The sequence below is a fragment of the Harpia harpyja genome, chromosome 9 (assembly GCF_026419915.1).
Source record: "Harpia harpyja isolate bHarHar1 chromosome 9, bHarHar1 primary haplotype, whole genome shotgun sequence".
In the NCBI taxonomy this organism is placed as follows: Eukaryota; Metazoa; Chordata; class Aves; order Accipitriformes; family Accipitridae; genus Harpia; species Harpia harpyja.
The window spans coordinates 40,304,082-40,330,807 of NC_068948.1; the positions used below are offsets into that span (position 1 = coordinate 40,304,082).

The 26,726-nt window shown below is 39.8% G+C and overlaps 1 protein-coding gene across 2 annotated transcripts in view; it reads right to left on the minus strand.

The window, feature by feature from the left end:
* LOC128146382 (septin-2) overlaps positions 1 to 17,263 on the minus strand; it is a 40,368-nt gene extending 23,105 nt beyond the window's left edge. For both annotated transcript variants that reach the window (XM_052797680.1, XM_052797679.1), the window contains exons 1-7: positions 17,174 to 17,263; positions 11,600 to 11,651; positions 10,385 to 10,484; positions 8,774 to 8,860; positions 8,028 to 8,151; positions 3,072 to 3,206; positions 2,493 to 2,610 (exon numbers count right to left, since the gene is read on the minus strand). In XM_052797680.1, coding sequence (XP_052653640.1) covers positions 2,493 to 2,610; positions 3,072 to 3,206; positions 8,028 to 8,151; positions 8,774 to 8,860; positions 10,385 to 10,484; positions 11,600 to 11,626 — 591 coding nt within the window. In that variant the 5' untranslated portion in view covers positions 11,627 to 11,651; positions 17,174 to 17,263. The remainder of the gene's footprint in view (positions 1 to 2,492; positions 2,611 to 3,071; positions 3,207 to 8,027; positions 8,152 to 8,773; positions 8,861 to 10,384; positions 10,485 to 11,599; positions 11,652 to 17,173) is intronic.
* Between the last annotated feature and the right edge of the window lie 9,463 nt (positions 17,264 to 26,726).

Genomic DNA, 26,726 nt, shown 5'->3' on the forward strand with positions numbered 1-26,726 from the left:
ACAGAAGCAAATGTCAAACAGCATTTGTGCTATACTGTACTTGACCCTAAGAGACACCACCAAGCAGCAGATAAAAACAGCAGAGAAGAAAGAGTCCCAAAACAACTACAGCAAATATTGAAATCTGGTAAGAGTACATTCCTCTTCATTTCACCTAAGAACTGCTTTTGTGAAAGATGACTGTAGCTAGAACCTATTTTATATCAGTTTATTTTATGTTTTTGAACTGACAAAGCAGAACATTCAGATTCCCACCGAATTATATTGTCAAATAATTAACACTCCATTTAAATGCCTGCTTCAAATCTTTCAACATCATTCTGCTACCAAATGCTGAACTGAAAAATAAGTACCTATGAAAACTGAGCCTGAAGGACACTGCTGAAAGATCAAATACAGTTTCTTTATAAAAAGTAGCAGTTCCACAAACAATATTACTATCAGATAAAAATCTTTCACCCAATTAGTACGGACACAGAAAAAGAGAAGCGATAAAACCAGCATAAGCAGCCACATCTCTCCTTGTTATTTCCCTATGAGTTCTTTCAATTTGCTCACAGTACCTGTTATCTCCTCATAGCATTTGTGGAGGAACAAAATAAAAGCTCAAGAGCCTGGACACAATTTCTCCCAGCACGATCTAGAGGTCCTTTTTAACTCAATGAATGACTTTTTTTTTTTTTTTTCCTTCCTCCTTTCACCTAGTTCACCATAAAGCTGGACACTTTTGTATAAACACCTCTCCCCCCTTCAGTGAACATTTACCTACATTGTGTACAAGGTTCCTACAATCACAACTGTCCTCACTTTACACTTCTTCAGATACAGAGGATTTATTCCATTTCTTGGGCAAGTTTTCTTACATCACTGAGCTTTATACAAACAAAACAGCAACGCCAGCAGTACCTTACCTTGCCAAATTGTAGTTGCTTACAGGCCTACAAAAACCACAGTCACCTTTGATTGTGGCACTGGTCCACCTCAAAAAAACCCCAAACAAATCTTCTGAATTTAGGTTGAGTTCAGGTAATGTACTATTTTGTAAGCATGATTTTAACTATACTATTTCCCCAGTTAAATAAAGCTGTACTCCCTCTTCAAGAAAACAGAAAAATACCCACACAGAAAAGCCATTGGAATAAAGATCCAATAGCCGTGCTAAAGGACTACTGGAAGCCAGAGGATCACAATCAAAAAATCTGTCATGCCCTCCATGAAAATCAAAAAGTGGTAGTATAAAATGATATTAAGATATAAAAGATTAAGATATAATCTTACCATGAAAAAAGTTTGCATACTCTGGTGCAAAGTATAGACTGCATTTTAGAAGTACTAATTATCTCTATACTCCTCAAGGCATAAGTTATTAAACTTGTAAAAATTCACAGGCTTTGTAGGGTTCAAATCTGTTAGACTTTACAACTGAATGTACTGGTTTTGAGTCAATAGAACCTGAAAAAAGCTTCTGATCTCAGTAAATTTTCCTGAACCACCTCTCAGCATAATACAATCTCACAACCTACCTATTCCTTTCTTTAACAAGGAAGGTGCATGAAGTCATTCTGAATCAAGAGAATAAACCAGGAAAGACTGAATATTTGCATTCATTGGCCAGATTATTCTATGATATTAAATGAAATTAAATTTAAGGTGAAAGGCTTGTACAACCACAAATATGTACTTTATTCCTGTAGAATTCACTACAATGCCATATTTGGCAGTGGCTGGCCTGTCTTGGAAAGGTTTGGCAAAAAAAATTCGAGACTGCAAGTAAACCTTCCAATGCAAAAAGATTTACTTTAGTACCACTCTCTGGAAAGCCCTTTTCCAATGCAATGCTGACTATGTCCTGGTAGTTCACATGAACACATAACCTAGTAGGAAAAAAACATATACAAGATGACATACATGTTTCTGTAACAACGGAGCTACAAAAAGCATCATGCTAATATATTAGCCTAACTGTCCTGCCTCTATATTAGTGTTTTAGTTTGTATCATGGGGGCACTTATTAAGCAAGTTTCCAATCACCCCAACTTAACAGCATTTTGCTACAAACCATGCAGCACAGTTAGAGTAGGCAAACCAAGTTTCTTTTCAATGAAACTAAAGACACACTCTCAGACCATATCTAATGCACTGCCACCACTAATGGGCATTCAGTCCACCGGACTAAATGAGAGCTAGTCTGAAACTTCTACACACTACATGCATTTCAGGATGATTTGAGCCCTCATTACAATCATTTTGCTCAAAACGTGCTCTGTTGGGGTGCACTGCTTGCTAAGATACATGAGCCAAGAATGGCCAGATTCTTAGCAAGCATAACTGGTAAAGCACATCAGACTTCAGTGAAGATTTCCCACCTCACACTTCCTGAAGATTAGGTCCTTGGCCAATATCATTCAGCCCTCTTCAGTTTGAATTTACTTTATATTTGGCTTTAACACTGTATGGGTTGCATTGAACTCATGATCAAGTGTTAGACCTACTCTTCTCTTCAGCCTTTCTCTCTCCTTCAGCGTCAGTGTATCAGCCTTGGCAATCACAGGGACAATGTTGACTTTTCCATGAAGAGCCTTCATGAATTCTACATCTAATGGTTTCAGCCTGCCAACAAGCAGAAAAAAATGGAAAAAAAAGGGGGGGGGTTGTTTGTTTACTTTTTTTAACAGACCAAATGTATTAAAAATTATTTATTTCAAGTATCTACATAAATAGTGTTTCCAGAATAAATTAAGTCAGAGCACTTGCTTATCAGCATGGTTGTGTAAAGATTGAAGCATAATTAAAATTGTCACTATAAGATAAATTGGGTATTACAAGCTCTTATGTTTCTGGGTGATAAACAACATAATACTGACTGCTTCAAAACAATATTAAATGCCAAAAAGGGGACAAAGCAGAGGAGAGCATTAATCCCCAAAGACCATTTTAATTGCATTGGCTAACTGACAGTGGGGGAAGTAACTCAGTTAACATTAAAGTTAAGTTTCCAGTTCAAGTAATGAACAGACTTATGAACAAGATATAACGCCCTAAAATACAAGAGCTCAAGAGCTTTTTCTTACCCATGCCCAAAGGGAGAGATGAAGTAAAAACAGCAATGGACTCTGTTGTCTATAATGTGGCGCCTGTTTAGACCGCTCTCATCATGAAGGTATCTTTCAAACTGGTTGTCAATGTACTGGATAATTGTTTTGAAGCTGTGGTATGAGGTGGGGGAAGAAAGAGAGGCATCTTAGATTGGCTTTAAAATAATAAAAAAAAGAATTATGAAAAGATAAGAACAGGAGGAGAATCACACTTCTAAGAACGTTTCTGTTACAAAAATTCAACTTCCTAGCACTGTATCTACTACTGAGGAAAAGTATTTTGATAATGCAAAAAGATATTTTCATAGCAACCACCAAGTATCTATTTATGCCTAGAGCTACTTTCAAGTGTTACTCTGGCCACTGGATAATAAGGTCAAGTGCAAGCTCAGAAAAAAAAAGCACTCAGTGCTGAGACAACAGACAGGAACAGAAGATTGAGGATTTTTCTGCTTTTTTTCTGGGGGTAGGGGGTGAGGATTTGTTTTTAAACCAGCTGACAAATGACATATCCCAGATATCCTCTTGATTTACAACCCTGACCCTAGAGCTAGGTTTCTATAGTTACCTATGAAAATTCTGGTAGTCTAGTCTGTTTGAATTAACTACAAATACATTTGCAAGTCATGCACTACAGCATCACGATTTTTTAAGCTATTTTGGTTACATTACAGAATCCTTTTCTGTTGGCAAAGAAACATAATTCCTACTTAGTTCAAGGCAATTTAAAATATGTGCTACAAAGAAGTGAAGGAACACAAAATTTATTCACATAGATTAATGAGATACAAAGAGCAGTGACTAGAGAGAGAAAAGAAAACACAATGCGTTACTAAGAAGATTGTTTTAAGATATTCCAGAGCATGTAGACACCTGCAAACAACATTAATGTAAAAGGACACTTTATATTAAGTACTGCAGGGGAAGGGAAATGAACACACTGATGAAGATAAGATTAGGCAGATGACTGTGTCATGAACATATCTTAAACTACTTGGGGAAAAACTGAACAGAAAGCTTAACCTGAAAAATAGTATTTCTGTTGCTGAGAAAGTGCAAACTTGACTAGAGAAATTTAAGGAGGAAACAGACAAAAGAACATGAAAAAAAAGAATTAGTAATCTGGAAAACGAACACATAGACTGATGGCAAATACTGTGACAGGCAGTGAAATTTAACCCTGGGCTGCGTGGCTGTAATGAAGATCATGAAAGAAAGTAACCAGAATGATGGAAGAGATCCTGGAGGGAATTTGATTTTCCAAAGTTGAGTGAGCTTTTGAATCTAGGAGGAATAAATCCATAGTAGAATGTATATACACACATTTATACATTTGCAAGATTTGCACTGTTATAAGCCATACTACAGAAGACAACACAGCAAAACACGGAATTTATTCAGTTTTGACCTTAGTGCTGCTCAAGTCTTTAAGGACCTTAAGCATCTTAATACCTAAATATGTTGAAAAAGGACAACATGGTTTATGTTCCTGTTGATCTTAGATACTCTCCTCTTAGCTGGTGAAAGGTAACAAAACTGAAGACGTACAAATATTAGGGCAGAAACCAAGCACAAACAATGGGAAAACAACTATCGCACACTTCCCTGGCAATGTAATTAGTTTACGTGCAGTTCTCTAGCTCTAACAGCTATAATTTTCCCTATAAATATGGCGTTAGTGTCCTGTACCTCCTGACTTCCGGGAAACACCTGGCTCATACCACTGTGCTATCATTACGCTGGAGATAGCACATCCTGTATCGTAACAGCAAACAACACAACGGTTGCCTTTAAACCCATTGGGGGAAAATGAATGATATTACCAAGCTGCCAAAAACCACAAAATACAACTTAACATAAACCAGTAAAAAAAGAAAGTTAGCAGCAGCCAGAAAGTAGTTATCAAAGAACGACCTGTGACACTGCAACCAAGATGAAATGAGGTATACGATCAGCAACATCTAACAAGTTAATCTGTAGACTGTTTTTGTCAACCATCCTTTTGATGCCAGATTTGATCCCAAATCTGTGCATGAAGCAATTTTTTTTTTTCATCCCCTCCTTAGATCCTTTCTCTTCTGTCTGATGAAAGATGTTACTTTAAGGACATGCTTTTCTCATGATCCCAATGTCCTTATGCATGGAAGAGCCATTCTGTGCTTCAAACCTCCCACCACAAAGAATTTTGCTGTTCTCCAAACACATGCCTAAGCTGATGCCAAGAGCAATCCTAGGTGTAGTTTGATTCTAGAATACAGAACTCCAGCTAGCACTAAAGCTTCACACAGAATCTAAACAATTATCACTATGGTTAACTGCAGTTATCATCTACCTCTTCTTACAGGCTATTTTAAGTACAACAGCATTTGGAAAACAAAAAATAATCAACTTCATAGATTTAGTACAACACATTCTCTAATAACTCATTTACCAGTCCAACATTGTTATTCTTCCAAGCCGGGAGACCCGCTGGCCAAACTCCTGACAACATATAATCCTTACTAGCACTTCTTCTGTGATAGAAAATACATAAAATTGACCCCCAGCTCCCATCCTTGAAAGTCAAACTCTAAAATTAAGCCCCTTCGTCAACACAAAGACAGACATCAAAAGCCATTAGGAAGCCTGCTCAGGATGAAGATACTTGAAACAGGACCAGTGATTGCTGCTTCCTAGAGACATCGTGTCAGTTTGATTTACCTCTGTTCAAAACTAACCTTAGTAAAATTCATCACTCTGGAAAACAGTTAGTCTGCACAAATTGCAGCTTTCCCCCCAAAAAGCGCTTTATAAAACTTGGATCGAGAGCAGCACCATCTACTTGTTAACCATAATTGCAGTAAATGGTCCTGAACACAAACATAAATTCAAGAACACAAACTTGCTGCTTCCTCTGAAGTAACAAGGAAGGAAGGTAGTTGAAGTGCGTTAGTCTTGACTACAGTCTTAAACGAAGAGTCTATCCATCGAAGTCCCTACGACATCCTGTAAAGACTAACAGACTTCGTCAAAATGACACTCCTCATGGCTCAAAGTCTTTCATGTGACATAAGAAAATGAGACTAGAGACAGACAATTAAAATTAACTGCATCTTTTTATTTTGTAGTATGTAAGTACTATTTGTTCCCATACTGTATTTTGATGATTAATATTTGTCACAGAAAATGAAGTATAAACCAGTAAATTGTTCTACTGGTCTGAATCATCATGGAATGACTCTATTTAGCAAGCCTCTAAAAAGAAAGGGGAAAAATCTGAACACGTAGGTCTCTAAGAAACATCTTAACAGAATAAACAAAGGGCATTAGAACACAATCAACAGGAAGAGCTCTACGTAACACAATACATGGGCTGCAGAGCTCTTAGCTCCAGCGGAAGGAAGCTCTAGTCAACAGCGCACAAAATAAGCATGACCATGCTGCAGTCCAGAAAGATGCCTTAGTGTTATTCTAAAAGTTCAATTATCTTTAACTTAATAAAGTAGGAGGAAAATAAAAATCCCACTACAGCTTCACTTTCAAACTCTCATTTAGTATATTATGTAACTTCACTGCCTTTACTTTTGCTGTTTCTACAGTACACCATAGAAAGAAAAGAAAAACCACATCTGATAATGTTCTTCAGAATGTGCCAGATAACACAGCATTCTGTCAAGAAAAAAAATTACAAAACATTCTATTAGCATTACAGATGTTTATTTTATCAGCTATTTGCCTCCTTCCTGATCTTCAACTTACAGTGAAGAACTCAAATCAACCAGTATTAGCTTTATGCTCCCTTTCTCTGCACAGGGACTCTTTGTTTGCCTTAGGACTGCTACCACCACCACAAAAAAGTGTCAATAAAAAATTAATGGCTAAGCAAAATAAATATTATTAGCACTTCTTAAAAGACAACCAAATGGAAATTCAAAGTTTAGCTTCTAGTTGCACTGGAATAATTCAGGCATCCTAGTAAGCACATTAATATATCTCATCTTTATTTGAAAAAGGTTATCACAAGATCAGTTTTCCACAGTTAAAGTGCATGAGGACAATGATTTGGAAATTACATTTATGAACAAACTTATTAATTCTAATTTTGTTACAAACTGCCCAGTTCCTTCATAGCTATTTTACCATTTTCTTTCTCATAATCTTTATGCTAAAGCAATTACGTTTGTTGTCCAGTATATTTGCAGACAATTATTTCAGCCATTAAAGATTATCAGTGATATTTAGGTCAGAGAGAGCTAAGTAGTAACTGATGATAAAAAAATGCAGTTATATCCAAATTGCTAGTAGTACATATAAAGGAGAGGGAATGAAAAGTACAGTCTTAAAATATGGAAACTGGATGGGGCAGAGACACAGAAAGTAAAAGACAAACAAAAAAATTCCCTCCACCAGAATTCTGCCCTATGAGAGCAGCTATGGAGACAAAAAGCTGACTACAGTTGTCACAGAGAACCTTACTGGAGGAAAAGCCATTAATTTTGAGGGAGAATCACAGACAGCCTAGAGAACACTAGCCAAACCTTTTGAAAACATAAAAAGGTGGTTAGAAAATTGAAACAGGAAGTTGTACAAAGTAATACAGTTTCACTAGAGATGTGTATTTTAGGCAACAAAAATTATAAGAGAAATTTGATTTGAAAACTCACACAAACGAAATGATCATGCCACTGATGATATGAAGATGAGCACCCAGAATAGAATGCTGAAGTACTTAGAAATTGTGTTTAACTGCAAGGACTCAGAAAAGACCCTCTACCATGAATTCAAGATAACGTTCAATTAATGTTAAGAATAAAAAAACCTGTTGCTTCCTCTTAGTACATCAAAGTTATCTGAAGATCACCAGCTGAATCACTTAAGTTCAGAGAGAGACACTAGAGTAGTGTTTGCGTAAGATACAAACTCTGTCAAGCAAAGCAGTATTTACACACATACCAGTCCTGGCTGTTAATGGCATCTCCATATCCTGGTGTGTCAACTACCGTTAAACGCAGTTTCACCCCTCGCTCCTCTATCTCAACTGTAGAAGCTTCGATTTGAACTGTTCTCTCTATTTTCTCTAAAATAAAAAAACATTTTGATTGTTGTTATGCCTATCAGTTGCTGCAGAAACCCCTGCAGGAGAGATCAACAGAAGAGAAAATGCAAGCGGAAGTATATTGTAACCTACATGACATAAAATACTTTAAAGAAAAAGCCAAGCTAGCTAGGCAAAATTTACCACCACATTTTTGTAAATAAACAAGAAGCAATGAACTAAAAAAAGGGGATTTACTCATGACAATATGCAAAAATAAAATTATAATACTCAGAAGCATGCTAGATTCTTTGTCAAAAGGTGTTTACACCTCTAACCACTATTTAAGGCATGACAGGCAAAAAAACATAAAAGGAAGTGGGGATTAGAGCAAGCCCACATTTAGGTATATTGACACCTAAAAGGTTTGTTTTGGTTTTTTTTTTAACAACAATTGATGAAGAAACAACAAAAGCTGAGTTTCTGAAAGGAAATATAAATGAGAAAATGACAGCCCAAAAAAATATAATTTGGAGGGTTAAAATACATCTAGACAGCATGAAGAAAGGGTCTCGTGTGAAGTTATCAGAATGAAGCAACGTTAACTGAAAGAACATGAAATTTCATAGGGTATGTGCTGGAGGAACTGCAAAACCACATTTACCTGCAGCTCCAGGAATATAACGTTCTGGATAAAGATCAGTCAGGAACAGACTGTTAATTAAAGTGGATTTTCCCAAGCCAGACTCACCTACAAACAAAATAATTCAGGTTATTAAGCATGTACAACTTTTACTCCAGGCTTTTTAAAACACCTCGTCTTTCCCCAAGCCCACATTATGGAGGAAAAATAATTTGTTCATCAGGATCACACCTTACTTTTTGAGATAAAAACATCAAAGGTTCAGCTAAGCACTTTAAAAACACAGGAAAAACAAGCCTCTAGTGTTTTTATAAATGTTACATGAAAATGCTAAGTTTACTGTAACAGATTTCATAATAAAAGCTGAAAGGTCATATAGCACTGACTATAGATCTAGAGATAGTTAGGTTACTTCAGGGAAATAAAAGCTTTTTTTTTTTTTTTCATTTAAACTTACAAAATCAGGAGCTGTAACTCTCCTGTTGAAAACTTCTGACAGCTTTAAGGTTTTCCTAAGCTAGAAATTGAACGTGGAACACTGTTAGGAGGAAGAATGAATAAAGCAATCCCAAACAGTTGAGCTTTGCACCCTTATAGTTAGGATACATATGTCCTATGAAACATGAAACAGAAAATCATGAGAAAATTATTCAAAATTCACCTAAGAAGTTGCATAGTTCTAGAACTTCAGATCATATGAATTTTGTCCTACATCAAAATAATAAAGTTAACCTATAAATGCAATCACTAAATCTGAATTTCAAAAAGTCACTTTTTTCCTAACCCAATGAATCAAAGGAGTCAGCATTTAGAACAACTAGCCATGTTATTTTAGATGCTACTAACCTAATCCTAGAGATGGTGAAGGTATCTGTATTTATCATCACAAACTACATCAAATAAAAAACTCTACACTTATCACAAATTACCTATTTATTTTACAGACATTGCTGAATGCTCTGTCACCAAATAATCCCAAATAGTACTACAGAGCACAGAGAATAAGAAGGAAGCATTATGCATCTCTTCTTATTTTCATTTTTCAATAACATGCAATTTCAAGGTTAACTACTACAAAAAGGTGATAGTACTGTGGACTCTGCTTGCACTTGTATAACATTAAACTGATTCAATGCAAGTATAATTCAACATGTCACTTACAACAGCTTTGTGCCTGAAGGCCTTCCCATCAAAAACTCCTGCAGGTGCTCATTCACAGAACAGGCAAATTAAAAGTTTAGTTATAATACCAGAGTGAGTCAGTATAGAACAGCGGAAAACAGAAGAATAGCATCACCATTTCAACAGCAAGATATTCACCATGTGCATTCATGCCTTCAGTTGTGGAAATGGGAGTCAAAGAAAGATTAAGCAACTATCCCTACCATCTGACAATGAGTCAGGAATACAAGAATGTCCTGTTGGCTCAAAATCATCATCTTTAATCACTACAAATACTCCCTCCTACCAAACATGACAAAATAGTAAGATATTTAATTAGAGAGCGTACAGAGGTTCAAAGCTTCTTCTTCTGTGTAACAGGCAATTGCTAAGTAGGAAGACATATATGTCTATGTGAAAGACATTGTTGTTGTTGTTTAACAGTCAAAAATACTTAAACAAGTCACTTACCAACTACCATCAGTGTGAATTCAAAGCCCTTCTTCACAGATTTCCTGTGAACCTGGTTGGGCAGATTAGCGAATCCCACATAGCCTGCCGAGTCAGAAAACTGACAAGAAAACAAAAGTTGAGTATAAATGAGATCCCCTTCCCCCTAAAAAGTTGAAACAGAGTTCAGTTGATTCTATACAATAAAGTGCAGAGGTATATAAAGCACATGGAAAAATAGAGAATTAATCAATTTTTTGCTGCTATAGCAAGGCAGACCTTGAAACAGGTCCATTTACCAAGCAGTCTGAAATCTGCTAGGTACCTTGAGCTACACATAAACAAAAGTCTCCCCTTGGATTAAAAAAAAAAAAAAAAAAAATCTGCAAGCTTGCAAGAACACACTATTATTAACCTTAAACTGTAAGCATAGCTAAAAATACCTAAGATTTTAAGCTAGGGGTCAAAAATATCTGTTCAAATTTGGTATCTGCTTCTATAAAAATCAATAATGCATACACTTACATGCAGAAAAACAAGAACATTGTATAGTAATGCAGCGATTACCAAGATACAATCACATAGAGATCTATCATCTACTCGTTAAGCTGTTCACCTATCTTCACAATGTCTAAGTTCTAACACAAAAGCAGGAAAAAGAAATGTGCCTGAAAAACTTATCAAAGAGATCTGGGCTATAAAAAGGGCAGTCTGCTTCAACATCTGTTATCAATTGACTGAAAACCTAATAGGAGTCTAAACAAGAGCTGCAGCCACTTGATTTAGGGACCTATGAGCTAGCTGGAACCAAATGTTTGCTGCACAGATGAGTTCGTGATGAGAACAGTTTTTATACAATACCATACTTCCAGTGGGGCAGGGGGCGATACAGGGGAAATCACTTAAAAGGCAATTAGTTATTTGCTAACAATCCCTTTAAAACTCACCCAGATGGGCAAAAACATTAGAAATGAAGGTTTGTCAAATGACATTTCCTTAGGTGAAGGCACCATTCTAAATGTGTAAGCAAACACTGAATGGCTGGCAAACATCCGAAAGCCTATTACTAAAATCACACGCAAGCTCTGTTTCTACTGAACAGTTCCTTTTAAGAAACACATCTGAAGCAATAAGGTATCATTTATTCACTATTTTACCACTTCAGTAAAACCACAAGTATTTTAAGAAGATGAATAGGTTCTAAACAAAATTTTGGCTATGCAGCCATCTCTTTACCTTTACTTTTTCACCCGACTGAGACATGTTTCGTCACTCCAAGCTTCAGACACTGGAAAATAAAATCCATAGTGCATGTTAGCTGACTTGAAGATTACATTCATTTTAATTTCAGACTGGTCAATTGCATATAATAATCACATTTTATTCTAGTAGAATGAAATGTCATATACTCAAAGATTACCAGAATAAACAAGCCATAATCAAAATGGCTGCTTCTGTGAAGCTATTCACAGGAAAGAAATTACACAGAATTATCAAACCAGCATACCTCATTTAAATACTTAAAAGTTTTAAAACAGAAAGATTCCTTTAAAACTCAAAATACTGAAATCAGTATCTTTAAACATCTATCATCTATCCTGTCTTTAAAGAAGGAAAAGTATCAACTGAAAGCTAATGCTAGGTATGCATGGTACTCCTGACGTAATTTTTCTTTTAAGTTCCCTGATTCTGTAATTAGCTAACAAAACCTGAAATTCATATTCTCGGTTCCAAATCCCCTACACAGAATAGATAAGGAGGTCCTTTTTCCTCCCATTTTTACCCTTTCCACTTATGAATTAGATGTTTCTTAAAGACGGTTTACAAATAGGCGAATGTAATCTAACTGTTGTCCAAAAAATTATATTTGACAATTATGATCACATACAAAAATTCTCCTGAGAACAGGACAGCTATAGGATTTCCAGGTAAAGGTTACAACATTATTTTCAGTCACTTCAAAGCACTATCGCTGAATCTGAACACTACGCCAAACATCGCAGAACCTTGGCACTTGGCTAACCCACGCTGGACATGAAAATTCACCCTGATCTGAAGGCCTATCAAAAAGATTTGTTCTTTAGTTTCAGACACTCAGAACAGCTGGGTTTTGGCAAGCCCTTATCTTTTTACTCAAGGATGTTAGTTGTGCTATAGATTAGTTATCACAGCAACAGCGAGGCCCTTTTATTTAGAACAGCCGCAGAGCTGCCAGGAAACACAGAAGTGGCAGGAGCACTTCACAGCTTAGTTTGTTGACAATGCAGCTCTTGGCCTGGGAAAGCAGGGAAGTGACCTATGCAGGCACCTGTGTGTTCAGATAGAAATGCTTTCCTGTTGGGTAGCAGGAGTCATTCTAGCAGGATACAGTCCAGTTTCTGACACTGGCAGTTTGACAGTCAAATCCTAGCAGAAATATACAAAGCTTTGGACTAAAGGAAAAGTCAAAGTTAGCATAATTGCAACTTGGAGTGTTAAAGAAAACATGTCTTCAGCTCACATGGCATTTCATTTGCCCTGAAGCAGGCATTTCAAATCCTGGCAGCTGTGCAGACACCAGCCACCCTGTGAGCAAGGAAAGGTTTTGGTTTTTTTTCTCCTCCAACTACTTTTCCCCCATACGCAGTTCATTTGCTTGCTAATGAAAGCCTAATACAGCCATTGCCTGGAAAATAGGGAGGTCCTGATCCTAATCATCTTCTGACAGCCTCTAATTGGGTATTCCTTAAAACAGCCTGGGAAACATCCCTTAAGAATGGTTTTGAAAAAAACAGGACTTATTTGTCTTTGACCAATATGCAAGGGTTCATTCCAGCTTCCAGCCAACCAGTGTTACGGATCCTTAAAGACAGCCACAGCCTCATTGACAGATGTAACTCATTGCTCTGTCCACATCTTGTTTCTACATTTGGAAACCTCTGTTGTCACCTTGTCTACAAAATCAGTAACATAATTCAAGAGTTTAGAAAAGTTCATACATAGTCACTGAGTGCTAATGTAGATAGACCTTCTGGCCCATTTCTCACAGTAATGCCAGATGAGAAGCCACCCAGAGCAGCTGCCTATAGTTAAAGGTGAGAAGGGGGAAAAATTCAGATTTAAATATGTATGGCAAATTCTCCAATTACTTCTGCTTTAAACTGACAGTATAGTCACATCCATTGTAGCATTACCCAAACTACTGATTAAAAAGCAGAAGAGTCAAAAGTGTTGTCAACTGATTATGACACATCTGGCTTCAAAATTAGTCTGTCATCTCATAAAAAGCTAAATTTGTAATAAATCATTCCACAAATATAACTTACAAAGCCTGTTTCCAACCGGGCAAACCACATTCACCTTGTGTCTTACTCTGACCAAAAAGCTGCTGTAGCCAAAGCTGCAGGACAGCTGCTCTGATCACATCATGGACTGCAGCGCATGCTTAAATGTCTGTGTACAAGCATCCAGTTAGTTATTCCCCACTGTATTTTCTTAGAATAGAAATATTCTAACGAAAAGTTCGCCAGAAAAAAAAAAAAAAAAAAAAAGATAAAACTGCTGTTCCACAACACCTAAATAAGGCACTGAGGTTCAAATGAAGCCTCAGATATTCAGCCTCAACACATTTTGCAATTCATAATACTGCCCTCGTGAGGCTTCCTAGAAAATTATTCAACCAACCAACTTTCCCCCAATGACCATGAGCCGTCTTTCCTGAAGCTTTACCATATCATTACAAATCAAAACCTTAGAATTAGCAAAATAGCATATGTTACACCTTCTTACAGCATCAAATAACTGCAGCACTTAAAACATTGCTGACAAGTTATCACTTGTCAATGGACCAGACTACACTATGCATCAAGGACTGCTGAAATCCTGATGTCTGACTGCACACAACTGATTCAAACATTAAAACAATATGAAGTTCAGTGTCTGACAACACTCTGGATAGTCCCACGTCTGGAAATTGTAACGTTTCATTTTTCATCAATTTTCCATAATAAAATTTAAAAAAACCAACAACTAAGGCAAAACAGAGCAAGCCATGGTTGTTCTGTTTTCTTTAGATTTTCAAAGGACTATCTGAATCGTTATGATAAGCAAAGCAGCACATGCAAAATATTTCAAAGAGAAAGGAATAGACAGGATACAATTGTATTAACTTGCAAAAAGCAGCAAAACTTTATTTGCAAACAACTGTTGGCCCGATTTAGCAGGTCTAGCAGAAAAAAGGGACACTATGCTACAGTATAGGGGTGTCCAAGTCTGTTTTTGAACAGTGGATAACGTAACAAAGTTTCATTTTGGATCCCAACAAATTCCTATCTTAAACAATGTGCTTTCCAGCAATCAAAGGGAGCAGATTACCACTAAATTCAGTTACAGTTGCCTCCACTACAAATACAGAGGCCTGGAACGTGCCATCCTACCGTCTTCTGGTAAGAGCAGTATTCCAGTGAGAGAGAAAGAGAGGGGAAGGAAAATGGGTCATTTCCTTTGTTCCTGTCAGGATGCAAGAAGTAAACTGTTAGGAACAGGCAGACTGGGAGCTTCTTAATAGGAACTAGCACAAAGAAAACGCTATGAAAAACGTACAAAGAGTGTTTCCATATAAGGATATTAAACAACATTTTAAAGTAATCGCTTTAAAGTGACCTTAACAACCACCTCTACAAGCAGAACAGCCCTCTTGATTTATCAAATGAGGTCTCTTTCTTTCCATCTGAGATTATATAACTCTGATACTTTTTAAAAAGTATTTAATAACCTAATAAGGAACCACAGAAAGCAGTAAAGACTTAAGTAGGTTTCCAAGTGCTGGAAATGGTCTCAACAACATTAGCACTCTGAAGCCACATTTTCAGACTTAAAGCAGACAGAGAAACACCAAGAACATGTCAGTAAAATATCAGTAAAATTTGTGGTTTCTCACAAAAAGAGCTACAAAAACCTATAAAGAAATGTCAGAGACAAGTACTGAGGCACATAATTTTTTTTTTAAAATGTAACTTCTCCAAGTATCTTGCATACAGAGAAACAAGGAAGTTATGTGAAAATTAAAAATTTCCTCATTGTATTCCAAACTGGATATAGGCGTATTCAAATACAAAGCAGTTAACTTTTATTTTTGGAAGCTTACACTATCATAGTTGTATGAATCACCCAATTCTGTCAAACAACAGCAGGTCCAGCAGAGCCTGTTCTCTGTCTCATGCTTTGTTCATAGCACATCCTCACCTCCGCAGTTAGAAACCCCCTCCCAGAGGGTCCCAGGGAGAAGTGTCACTCCCTCTACATTAACAATCCCAGATGATTCCATTTTCCTCATTAGAAACAGATGTTACCAATTGAAGGAATCATCTTTTACACATTAACAATTGAATACATTTCTGCATTACTCTTATTCAGGAAAATGACTATATCACTTCCACCAAATACAGAATTTAACAGCAAATACAACAACCCAGCTATGGCACTTGCAGGTAGACCAAGCTAAGTGTATGCCATGACTTCATTTTGATAATGCATTTGAACCAGTGACACACCATATAGATTATTACTGGGAATGAACTGCTGTTCATGAAAACTTGTAACATTTCTGTGACTTAACAGCACACATATGCACAGCAAAGGGAGGCAAGCACTAAGCAAGTAAGAGCGAAAAACCACGTATGAAAACTGTTCTTAAAAGGAAAAGGTCTAGAAAAAACAATACATGAATCTAGAGCTCTAATCCTAAATATTTTATTTAAAGTTCCATTTCAATGTTAACATATTACTCTAGACAACTTCCTTTCTTACTGTTATTTCAATGACTACAGTCACATAAATGCACAAAGGAGGCAATGATACCATTCACATTAATGATCAGGTTTAGTGATTGTGTGCTTCCTACGCAAGCAGCTTTTGACGGTATCTTCCCAGAGTTACTGTGTCAGAGAAAAATACTGTAAAACAGACCTGTAAATGTGAAAAGCAGGGGCTTTTTTTTTTTTAATTAAAAAGCTAAAAATATTAGCCATGATAACTCATCAGGAAATAGGCAGCTCTGCCTCACACCCACAAAGCTTAACTATAATTGTGTACATACTGGCAATGCACAGCAAACAGTGATAAGTTAGTACTTTAAATCACTTCCAAATCAGGCTTAAGTCTCATGACACCACAGAGTCTCTAACCTGCGCGTGAACACTAATTTAAGACCTAAAAAAAAAAAAAAAAAAAAAATAGAGCACTTGCTCGGTCTGTTGCCAAACCAGGTATATGTCGTTCTGTGTAGCAGTGGGCTCTGCGTTTCTCCTGCAGCATCCCTGGTTCCCAGCAGTTGGCCAGGCTTGGTGTTACAATTTTTAAAACATCTAAGGAATGCCCCATGGAGACAGAACTTCCTCTTCCACACGCGCCCCCCATCTCCGGCTACATCATGCCGGGCAGACCCCAGCAGCACGGAGGTTTTGCCCACATCTCAAAAGTCACGCGTGCCTTGCGTTACACGCAAATAAAAGTGCGGGTAAAACGGCCCGCGACCCGACTGCGGGGTTTCCTGGGGTCTGCCCCCATACACTTCTCCCCTCCTCATACTTCAGCCTCAAAAACCTCGCCCCGGGCAGCGGAGGGAGGCCGGAGCCAGGCCGCTAGGCCCACACACGGAGCACACCCCGCCGCGGGCGAGTTCCGGGGACCGGGCCGGGACCGAGCCCGTACCGCTGCCCCGCTGGCAGCTGCGGGCCGGGCAGGGCCAGGCCGGGCCCGGCCGCGGAGCGCGGACACTGGCCGGGCGGAGGCGCCGGCCGCAGGTCGCGGCCCGGCACCCCCGGCGCTTACCTGAGCCTGCGGCCGCTTCCGCCGGTGCCCGGCTGCCAGGCCGCGATCCGCCACCTCCCCCCGCGGAGCCCTCCCGCATCCCACACGCCACCGCGGCCGAGCGCCTACATACCTTCCGCACGACTCTATGGTCTAAGGCCGCTTCCCAGGACAGCAACGAGGCGCGGCTCTTGGACGAGCGAGAGGAGGGATAGAGCGTCTCCCCCGCCCCACCCGCTTGCCTGAGTGGCAGCGGGGAGGGAGATGGCGCGGGCGGGGCGTCGCCATGGCGACCTCCCCCCAACCCCCGGAGGGCCGCCGTCCCGGTGGGGATGGCGGGACTCGGTGCGGGAGCCGTGACCGCAGGCGTGGGTCCGGCCCTCGGCCGTCGGGAGGGGGAGCGGCTCAGCGGCGGGTGCTTTTCTCCCGGGCCTTCCCGTCGCCGGTTACCCGAGGATGCCGGGTCCCAAGCAGCCGCTCCGCCGTTTCCTAAAACGCTTCCCACCGGCTGGCCCCTCGTTCCCCCGGGGGGGAGCGGTGCCAGCCCGCTGCGGCCTGCGGATGTCCCCGGGGGTTCTGCTGCCAGCAGTCGGAGCTGGTCTCCGCCGGCTTTGGCCCTGAGGGCCCTGCTCCAAAATATGGAGCATCTCCTGATCCTGCTGACTTCCCAAAACAGAAGACATGGAAGAAAGGCTCGTCTGACAGAGCCACCCCTCACGGAGGTCGCTGCACCCCAACCAAGCGACATGGTAGCCAGTGCTACAGTGGTAACGACTTTGAAACGATACAAGTCTGTATCTGTACCCCGACTTCACATCCTGCCAGCAGTACACTGGGGCATCCTTCTTGTACAAACAGTCTCCGTCTGGAGCTACACACATGAGTTAACCTTCAAGAATGAACACAGTCAGAGCCCATTCTGCTTAAAATATCCCCTTCTCAAATTGTTTGATTCCTATTTCCTACCCAAGTACCATTGACCTTTGAGATTGCCTCCACCTGCAGCATGTTTTAGGGGTACTCCTCACAGTGGAAAATCTTTTGGTACAGTAGCTGTGATAGCCAGGGAGAAATCTAGTTTAAACTTTGTGCTGTTTGACTGTAATGCAGTATGTAATATAAGCCCGTTTGGTTTTCAGCTGCTTGTCCACACATGAAGCAAATTTCCCTCCCAAAGTGCAAAAAACCCAATGTACTTGTTTTACCTACACTATTGCTATCTTCTCTTTCATGACAGCATTCCCTCTGGTTAAGTGAGAGCCTTTCTGCCTTGGAAGGATTCATCACTGAAGCGGTGAGTGGGATTTTTGCCAGCAAGTTCTCCGAGGTATCAGGGACTCCAGCAGACATAAACCTAGAGTGTAACTGATGCTTGCAGCCAGATCACAGAACCAGACCACTTTGTCATGGTGAAACAGTGTTACATAGCTCAAACACTCAATACAACACTGACAAGATTAAAACAGAGTATCAGCAGAAGTTCAGGGAAGGCTTTTTCCAACCCTCCAGCTGCAAGAACTAGGTTCAGGAAAGTTCCTAGTAATCCATCCGAACATTTTGCAGAGGGCAGTTTGTATGTGTGACCCAGCAGCAAATCTTTTGAATTACAATTTTGAATACCAAGAAGCACATTTCTGTTTTGTCTGTATTTCCATCCATTAAGCAAATGGTTGCAGCTCACAACAGGAAAATGTGGAAGTGAAACAAATGCTGCTGAAGGCAGACTGGCATTATTTGCTAATTCACATTGTGCTCGTATTATCAACCGAGCATTGATGTGATCTGAGTAAGAACAAGATAAAAGCCAATGAAAGCGCAACCAAGTTCCGTTTCCTAGGACAAAGTGTAATGTTATAACACAAAGTACTGTTATACACCACCTTTTTGGAGGAGTTAAAAGGTGGCATTTCAGTCTTCTTTAGAAATTAAGGTCTTATTTTAAATTATTCCATGGATATCCATATAGGTGTTTTGTACTATCACCAAAGGAACAACAGTGGCAGTTTTTCTTTCTTTCACTAAATTAGAACACTGTGATGCACACAATATTTTACACACATAAACTGCTATTACAAACAACTATTTAGCACTTGAAGAAATTGTAAGACATTAGCACGGATGATGCCAAACTACAGACTGGCATCAATGCAGAGTCTAGTGGAAGTCAGCGCTTTCCCACGATTGTCACTCCTTTCCTTTGGCAGGATTTAGTGCCGTGGGTGAAACATTCTCCAGAAATTTCAAATGCCTCATTATTGAGACATACCAATAATTTTCCCAAGTCATGGCTGACCAACTGTCACACAAAATGTTCAGGGAAGTCACAATCCTCCCAAAACAGTCCCATTATGCCAGAAAGTAATATAAGGAAGGGCACTTCGGGTAAGAGCAAAGGACAATTCTAGCCAGTGCCCTACCTCTGCAGTGCCCAGTAGCAGATGCTTAGAAAAAGATAAAAGTAGCACCGTGTCTGTGTATCTTCCCAGCTTCCGGCAATCTGGAGCTCAGCAGCTTCCTGAGCCAGAAGTTTTATCTTGATAGTTTTCTCTTCCATGAATTTTTCCTGTTGGTTTTTGAACCCATCTCAACTTTTGGCATTAAAGAGCATCCTGTGACAATGAGTTTTACAGTGCATTACGCACTTGATAAAAATGTACTTTTGTTACTTTTGAAACCTGTTATGAGACTTGTTATAAAACCGCAGTATGCAGGATCACCGAGCAGCAGAACTGGAACTATTTGGTGCATGCAACTGAGAAATGCTGCATTGCAGAAACCTACAGAGAATGCATGCCCACAAAAGATGTACTGCATATTTGTTATTTTTCACACTGGTATTAGCAGAGGTGCAAACAGGAGAAATCGTATTGAAGAACACTGTTCCTCCTAAATGGTTAAATAGTCTAGAAATGTTCATGCAGTGAACAGCAGTCTGACTGTGAATCACTCATTCCCATAATTATTATTTCTGAAAGAATTTTGTTTTATTCTTCCCTTGGAAGCTCAAGTGCCTTTTACAAAAGTTCCTGATATATCTAGGTTTACATTATCAAAAGTATAATTAGAGTCCTTCCTTGAATTCAAATCTTAACTTTGTGTGGAGTCACGTCTTAGCAAGTTAGAAATACCTCATCCATTCAGCAAAAGACATTATGTATCTTTTGTTCTGCTCCTTAACAGAGAAAATGGTATGATACTGATTATAATAAAATAAATATCACCATATAACTGAAAACTAAATTGAGTTTTGATACATAAACCAGCCCCATGTTCCTTGGCATTATTTCTATTAAATTAAAAAAAAAAAAAAAAAGAAGATATGCTGCTTAGACAAAATAAAACCGTTTCTTTTCAGTTATGAGATCCCTTTTAATTTGATTTTCTTTCAATCAAGTCTGTTGCTCACATAGCTAAATATTTTGAATTTGAGCCTAAAATTATGTGTGATTGCTGTAATGGCTGCGCTGTAAGAGCAATTCGTGGAGATACTGGCCAACTACTGTAAGACACTGAGCATCTTGAAGATCTCCCAGTCTTCCCTGGAGATAAAATTACTCAAGTCTTGATTAAACAACTTATTCTTAAGCATATGTATAAATCCTTTTCATTTCCATAAGATTTGTGTTTGATTCAGAATATTTGTGTATGCTGTGCTAAATTACAGTACATGGCTCCAGGACCAAACCTTTTAGAAATAAATATATATGAGCTACACACTGTGGGTGACATTCTCTTCTAAAGGATTGCCAGAGAAAAAGTACTTTGAACATAACTAGTGTGAATGTCGGATACCATCATTTAGATATTCCCTGGGCTAATTTTAGTATTTGGGTGTGGTGATAGACAGAAATTTAAGGGCGAACTTCCCGTTCTTTGTTCGTATTTGGTAAACTGGTGATTTGATCAAAATACTCTTCTGTGTAGTGCTTTATCTATGGAATCACTAATGGGGTGAACCATTCTATCATTTCAAATTTTCTGTGTTTTTGCAGACATGCTGCATTGGGAATCGGAAATGTCAGGTCCACTGAAAGCTGGTCTCACTGCTGAGCCTTTTTGAAGTGTGCAGCTCAGAGCTGGAGCTCTGGTAGTGTACGAACAGGAAACCAGTATCTGTGGATGCATCAGGATTTATTGACACAAGCTACCTTGCAAGCTATTTAGTAATCGATAAGAAAATCTGCAACAGATAAGTATTTTCCCTTGCTGAAAAAAAAAAAACCAACCACATTTTTTGTGATGCACTACAGGAACTGAAGATTATATTCGAATTATAGCAGTCTCAGAGGAATAGAAGTGTTTCTTTTGCATTTACAAGCACACACAAGCCCACCTTTTCAAGATGCTAATTATAGCAACAAAGCAGCAGCAAGAAGAACCTAAAAATTTTCTCTGGAATAAGCCACCCTTTCCTCTTACTGGAAATCAACTTCACTTTTACTAAGGGAACCAGGATTGACAAAACAGATGCATGCTATTCCCCTAAAGATGGGGTTTCTCTCAGATATATCTCGTTAAGAATAGGGACAGCTCTGCTGAGAATTAATCACTCTCATAATCGGGTGTCCCAAACCTCTCTCAAGTTCTCAGGAACATAAATTTCCTGGGGAACTAGATAAATGTAGTATGTTTCCTATCGCTAGCCCTGAACAATTTTCACTAACTTCATGGTCATGTCTTCACTAATTACTTTCAACATCTGCGAGGTGTATTTAAAACAATGGCATTTGTCCTTGCTGATGCTGTTCTTTAGAAAATGACATCTGATGTGATTTCCCAACAATTACATGGGAAAGAGATCTACCAGGACCCTGGTACACCACAATCTGTGGAAGGAGGCTAACTCTGAAAGAGGACAAAATTAAACTACAGCTCTCCTGATAGGAAACATGACATAGAATGGACCCTTAGGCATGAAACAATGTATATTTCCTATAGCTTTTCCCCCCCTGCCTGTGCCCATAGCATTAAAGAGAAGTATTTGAAGTGACACGGCCTAAGCATAAGTTCAGTGTGATCTCTTGGCGAGTGGGATGATCAGGCTGTTTAGATGCTCATCTACAGCTGGGACATTCTAAGCTTTGAGAAAGGGCCACAGTTCACCATAGCCGCTGCCCTGAAATGCCATGAACACAGGGTTATGGCTGTCCAGTGAGACCTCAGTATCCACTCAAAAGCCAAATTCAGAAAACAAGGTGCTGAAGAGTTAGGTGCACAGCAGCTCACCAGTGCAGCCCAGCTGGTCCTGACAGTGGTGACTGGAAAAGTTCCTGTCAGGGTGTGCTTTAGTAAGACATCGAGACACAAAGATCAGTTCCAACCAAGGGGAAGTTTCAAATGTTGATCCAGAGGTTTGTGTGTAGTGGAATTCAAGCAGGGAGGAACTCAGTTCTAATGATGGTTTAGCACAATTAATTTCTTCGTTGTGTGAGGAAAGCACTTGTAACACTGTCTCAGTATTCCCACCATGGGTAGCCCAGCCAGAACCCCCTGCTCCTGGCTCCCTGGCAGTGCCAGTGGGCAGTTCACAAAAAAAAAGCCCAGGCAGAGGGTGTGTGTCAAGTGCAAAGACTGATACAGGGCTATGCAATTTTGTTTGGAAAGGGATATACAGCAGAAAATATATGAAGTCTGGAAGCAGATTTGTAACCTCTTTCACTGTTTTTCCAACTACGTGTATCTGTTTCCTTCCTTTCTTTTACACGAGTCTTGTCGCATCACCACTGAGAGGGAAGAGTAGTGTGGGCATCCATTTCTCAATCCTGAAGGGCAGCAGCAACACTTGTACTAAAAAGGGTGTTGGATCCTACGTCACTAGCACCAGTCATAGAGCATTACTGGTCCCTCTTGCAAAATTCTGGTGTGGCTTTTAAATCACTGCTTCTCTTTGTTCAAAAGATGAACTAAGAGAGGAAGTGACAATTTCATGTTAAGCACTTCAGCTTGTTTTCAAAAGAAATGATCTTGAGATAAAACTGTGGTGAAATTGTGCACTTTCATTTTGTAATAACCTGCTCATTTGACAAGGAATCATTCCTACGTGCCAGTCTTCTCATGTGTCACACTGATCTGAAGACATGTTGGCTCTGCTGACATGCAGGAACTTCATGGAGGCCTATCTTACTGTGGAAGACGGTATGTGCACTCAAGCTCCAACTAAATCTCTTCTCTTGGGAAAACCAGTTGCATTTTAAAGGATGATTCAGAAAGGATTAATTTTCACTGAGAAAGCTCAAGCTTTCTAAATAAAGAACAGCCCCTGCCTAACACCTCTGTATTTGGAAATCTCCTTGCCTTTATTTCAGCACTAATTAGAAGACAAAATATGGCACAAAATCTGTCTCTAATAGGATTCCTGATTCTTCACCTTTGCTTCTGTCTGATCCAAAAGTTATGGTGAGCTGTCTTGAGATCACTGGGCTTTTAATTCATCTTTTGACTCGTACTCTGTCTTATTCACACAAACAATATTAGGTTTGTGCATAAGCTTGATGCCAAATGTCATTTTCTTCTCTGTCTTCCAGATGGTTAACATTTTAGGGATGAGAAGGAGCAGAAGCGCATAGGTAAGGGACACTCCACAAGTTATAAACCAAGCGTGCTCTGCAGACTACATTTCAGGTCCCAAAAGGCAAATCTATCTAAACATTGCTGGTGGGATGCTTCAGGGCTGAGCAAAGCCCTAGCAAGACCGGAGGGCTGGGCACAGCAGTTCTTCTGTGCCGTGGTACAGGGCTCATACACCACAACAAGCAATGCTGGTAAGAGCCTGGACCTCCCTTAGCAGCCCTCCCAGCAACTCTGTGCCTGGTATTTGTCCTGATTATGTCAGGAAAAGAGTGAAAACACAATCACCTCTAATCCCAAAGCCCCTCTTGCTATAGTATGGCTTCTGTGCAATTGTTCTCAGCTTGAATACCACTTCCGCCCATTTTCACAGGCTGCAAAGCCCCCCTATGTATCCCCCCTAGAATAATTTAATAAATACATAGCTGGAGCAGTAATAGATGTAACGACATTATCGGTCATTTGCTAATGAGTTACTTTGCTGCAAGAACACCACACCTTTGAATTTAAAGGAATCCAGACTTTACCAGCAAGTATTTAATTGATATGTAGCGATTTCTTTACTTAACATCCCAAGTAAAACATCATGCTGATTTTTGTTTCCTTTTAAGAAATTAGAAACTTTTCATTTCTGGGAGTTTAAATTACTTCCCGGTGTTGTGACATTAACACCATCAGAAGCCACAATGTGCTAAAGCTGGTGGGGTCCTCAGGCCCCCCAGCAGCTGTATCAGTCAAGTTACCAGTAAGTCAAGTAAGCAGACCAGTGAGCATCTTGCACCGATGGGCTCATTAAAGGTAGTTTGTGCAACAGACTCACTTTCAGGATCAGGGAGTAGAGTAATTAAAGATGGAGGTTGTTGCCAGTAGCCAGGATAAAAGCTAGTATCCGGGGTAAGGAAAAGAAACAAACAGACAAAGGTGAAATACCTGGAATGGAAATGCCTCTAAGCAGAAAGTTTCATCCACCCTGTTATTATTAAGCATGTATTTCCCCAGAGAAATAATTGCCTTGGATTAAATGATTTGTAGGAATCAGTTGCTCGGTAACAGGTAGCAAGGGAAGGTGGCGTGAGGGCTGCAGAGCTAAAACAAGCCATGTGCGGGTTTCCCTCCTCAGCCCAAAGACCCAGGCAGCTGCACAGGCCCCATGAGTGCCTCCCAGTCGGCACAGGAGCACACACAGGCCATTTATCGGAGGAAATTCAGAGTTCCGTGCTCCCGGGCAAGTGGCAAGGGTGGGGCTTTCCTGTGCTTATGGGCTAAGATAACTGGCATTTCTCCCCCCTTTTTTTAATTGTTCTTCTGTGCTGTTTTCTATATAATCATTATTATCATCATAAATACAGATGTTATGCAGTTTCAGCCTGTGTTCTGGGTTTCTTCCTGTTCACCTCTGAGATATCTCTGTCTCTGTGGCTGGTGCTTTTGCACATTCTCCTCTCCCTGACACCAGGGACTTTTCTGAGTGATTGCAAGCAGCCTCATTTTGACAGACTGCACAGCTCCAGTCACACATTCCTTCTGGACTTGCACACTGGAATTTACAGTTTCAAATAATTGAAGTAAACTGTATGTATTTCATATACAGCTGGAAGAGGAGATAACTCCTCTTAACTCCATTTACCAGGCAGCCTCTGTTAGGAAGACATTTTCCATGCTAGAAATGTTTACAGCTCCTCAGGCAGAGATTATCAATGGAAGGCTGCAGTCGCCATGTGTCAGCACGTCCACACCATGACGATTCACAAGCTGCTGATGTTCTTCTGTTTCTTTTTTGGGGTGTCTTGTGGCTATAGTTTGTCTTCTGGTTGGAAAAATAGAAGAAGTGAAAGGCCACATCCAGTGCGCTGTGACCTTGAGGCCATCCTCCTGTTACCAGCACTGGGGTCCTCTGCAGAAGAGTCATCAGTGCCACTGTCAGGATGTAAGCAGGGCATTGTTCAGCGTTAACCCATCAGTCATTTCCTCAGCTGTTGATGCATGTGATTCCTTTAACCTTTGCTTATCATTTCTTCTGCTGCTTCTGCTTCACACATGGACTTTTCCATTCATGCTGCATTCTTATCAGTCTTAATATTTCCATCACAAATCTCTGCATGCCGTAATACATGCTGTAAATTACAGTACAACAGAGAAAACTGCTTACATAGGGGCAGGAAATGTGTTATTTTAAACTCTGATCTCCTTTACACTAGAAGGATACTTTGGGCTAACTGAAACCAAATCTAGCCAAACCAGTTCAAAAGTCAGTGTGAACATAACTTTCAATTTTGTCTAAAACATTTAAACTTATTTAAGATAAACCAAAACAATCCCGGTTTAAATCAAAAGAAGGCTTTCTCAGGGCACCCAGTGGAAAGCCACTGGACCACAGCTCCTTGTGAGTGCTGAGGCAGTGAGGTCTGTTCTCTTTCTACTGCAGCTGTAACAGCAGCATTCATATCACAAACTCTCGCTGCCATCCGCTAGCCTGGGGGGGCTGTAAGCTGCTGTTGGCCTGCAAGGGTTGAACCAAGGTTTCTTTGCAAGAACAACCCAAAACGCCAGTGGTCCATGAAGAGACTGTAGTAATTACAATGTCTGCGTGGCCTGATGACGAAACCTCTTGCAAATACACTCTTTTTGATATGGGAACTTAACTCATGGACACACCATAAAGATTTGAAATGTACTTGAGCAGTTAAAACAGTAAAGCGAAGTTTGAAATCTTTGTGGCAACATATTTAAATAGTATGCCTTGCTCTTGGCTCCCGTATCAAAAGGAATGGAGTTTCATGCCTGGTGTAAGCTAAGAGCGAGTATTCTTCCTGGACCGAATTAATAATCTGGCTACTGGTACTGACAGATGATGTGCAGATCCTGTATTCAAAGCTCTTTCATTTTCAGGGTGATTCCTGAGGCGTTTGGTGGTGCTTGCTTACACTTTTGCCTGTCACAGTGTGCAAGAGAGAGAGATGCAGGTCAGTCAGTATGCTCGGTCTTCTGGGAGATGATCAATTAGGCT